This window comes from Poecilia formosa, unplaced genomic scaffold (assembly GCF_000485575.1).
Source record: "Poecilia formosa unplaced genomic scaffold, Poecilia_formosa-5.1.2 Scaffold429, whole genome shotgun sequence".
Taxonomy (NCBI): domain Eukaryota; kingdom Metazoa; phylum Chordata; class Actinopteri; order Cyprinodontiformes; family Poeciliidae; genus Poecilia; species Poecilia formosa.
In genome coordinates this window covers 348,730-351,450 of record NW_006800368.1, presented here as the reverse complement: position 1 = coordinate 351,450, position 2,721 = coordinate 348,730, and the positions used below count along the sequence as shown (strand labels likewise).

Below are 2,721 nucleotides of genomic sequence, written 5' to 3'. Positions count from 1 at the left end.
GCCAGAGGAAAAGCACTGAACATTCAGCGCATATGCGAAGGGAATGTTCAGTGCTTTTCCTCTGGCGGTCATCCGGGATTCATACAACCGTAGTTACATGCATATCTTTCGTTTTACCATCCATTTCTTTCCATGTTGTTCTATCCAGACTCAACCCGTGAACTGTATCAGAAGAAGCTGCAGAAGTTCTTGGATGATAGTCCTGCACAGCTGTTTCCCACAGAAATACAAGTCAACCACAATAGCAACTCTGAGCCTGAAGTCTACAGCGACACAGAGGACGGTATAAACATATCAACTCATTGTACCTGAATCGGGGATCACAACATTTTTGTAAATTTGCATGTTCTCACTTCTGAGGGCCTTTTATATGGAGGACCAAAACCGACATAAGAAGAAATAAAATAATAAATATATAAAGAATAAATCTATAAATAAAATAATAAATCTATAAATAAAAGAATAAATGTCTAAATAATATATATTTTGATAAGAAATAAAAGCATAAATATATTTTTGGAGGACCAAAACTGACATAAGAAATAAAATAAGAAATATATAAATAAAGGAATAAATAAAAGCATAATATTTTAAAAAGAAATAAAAGTATAAATATATATTTAGTTTTTCCTTTTTCTTACACGAGTTTCTGTCAAGTAATGTATATACACTCCTGATCAAAATCTTAAGACCAGTCAAAAAATTGCAAGAATTTGCATTTTGCACTATTGGATCTTAAGAAGGTTCTAAGTAGAGCTTCACAATGTTAAAAGAAGAAATCAGTGCAAGAGACAAGAGCTTTTGAGCAGGGAATTTTCTGAAAACTGCATTTACACTCAAACATGATTTTTTCATTTGATCAAAAGTGTAAGACCATAGCTCAAAAAAACCCGAAAACCCCCCAAAACAGAAATCAAAGTGTCAAAAAAAGGACTCGGTAATGAGCAATCGTTTAGGCATGATTGATGCCAGTGTTTCCAGGAGGCTAGTGGGAATGTTGCTGCAAGTGTTGAAGATGGCTTCACGAAGGGCATCCACTGTCTGGAACTGATGTCCATTTTTGTAAACTTCCCTTGCCATCCATCCCCAAATGTTCTCAATTGGGTTTAGATCAGGGGAACATGCAGGATGGTCCAAAAGAGTGATGTTATTCTCTTGGAAGAACTCCTTTGTCAGGCAGGCATTGTGAACTGCAGCATTGTCCTGTTGAAAAACCCAATTATTACCACAGAGACGAGGGCCCTCAGTCATGAGGGATGCCCGCTGCAACATCTCCACATAGCCAGCTGCTGTTTGACGCCCCTGCACAACCTGAAGCTCCATTGTTCCATTGAAGGAAAACGCAAATCATGATTTGGGGTGCACCCCCACCACTGTGCCGTGTAGAAAACATCTCAGGTGGGATCTCTTTGTCATGCCAGCAACGTTGGAAGTCATCAGGACCATCAAGGTTACATTTTTTTAATCAGAGAAGACAACTTTCTTCCACCTTTCAATGTCCCATGTTTGGTGCACCGTTGCAAAGTCCAAACGGGCAATTTTGTGGCGTTGAAGAAGACGTGGCCTTTGAAGACATTTTTTTGTTTCTGAAGCCCTTCTCTCGCAGATGCCGTCTGAAGGTTATTGAGCTGCAGTCAGCACCAGTAATGGAATTAATTTGGGTAGAGGATCGTCCCGTGTCTTGACGGACAGCCAATCGGATCCTGCGGCTCAGAGCTGGTGAAATATCTTTGGGTCTACCACTTGACTTTTTTGTTCCATAACCCTCAGGATCATTCAAAAAAATTCAAATTGACTGTCTTACTGCGTCCAACCTCAGCAGCGATGGCACGTTGTGAGAGGCCTTGCTTATGCAGCTCAACAATCCTACCACGTTCAAAGTCAGTGAGGTTTTTTGCTTTTGCCATCAGGAGGTCTTGACAGTGTAAAGACTCTACAGAAAATGACATGGAATCCAGATTTTTGCACAGCTTTTGGCTTTTAAAGACTTTGGTCTTAAACTTTTGATCAGCTGAAAAAATCATGTTTGAGTGTAAATGCAGTTTTCAGAAAATTCCCTGCTCAAAAGCTCTTGTCTCTTCCACTGATTTCTTCTTTTAACATTGTGAAGCTCTACTTAGAACCTTCTTAAGATCCAATAGTGCAAAATGCAAATTCTTACAATTTTTTGACTGGTCTTAAGATTTTGATCAGGAGTGTATTTTCTTTTTCATTTCCCCTAAACATGCGTTTTTGTCAAGAAAAATAGATATTTTGCTTAGTCTTTTTTTAGCTTCTCCCTTTTCTGCTTGCTGTATTTCTGCTTGGTCTTTTTCCGTTTGCTGCATTTCTGCTGCATCGATATGTTAATGAGGAGAGCTGCCTTCTATGTCCAGCTCCTCTACTATTGGCCAATAGAGCTTTGGAACCAACGTCACTGCGTCAGACGTTATTGGGCGTTCAGCTCGGTCGGTGCATTTTTTACAGGCCACAGACTAAAACAAACTTTATCCCGGTGGTTTTAATGTGTTACCAACTGCAGTGACGTTAGTTGTGAGTTGGATATTCCAATGTCTGCCGAGCAAGCGGCGTTTAGCTCAAGATTGATCCGATTTATGAATGCTAATTTCGGCCAGCCGTTCTCCAGCTCCCTCCTGAGCGATCGGAGATTCACTTAGGGACTGTCAACAAATTTTTCCGTACTGAACACTCCTGTCAAACAAATGTTAATAAATGCCTTGC

The 2,721-nt window shown here is 39.9% G+C and overlaps 1 protein-coding gene across 2 annotated transcripts in view; it reads left to right on the top strand.

Annotated features, from left to right (window-relative positions):
* Positions 1-2,721, top strand: part of LOC103155457 (lamina-associated polypeptide 2, isoforms beta/delta/epsilon/gamma-like) — a 22,977-nt gene that overhangs the window by 13,117 nt on the left and 7,139 nt on the right. For both annotated transcript variants that reach the window (XM_007577151.2, XM_007577150.2), the window contains exon 3: positions 149-283. In XM_007577151.2, coding sequence (XP_007577213.1) covers positions 149-283 — 135 coding nt within the window. The remainder of the gene's footprint in view (positions 1-148; positions 284-2,721) is intronic.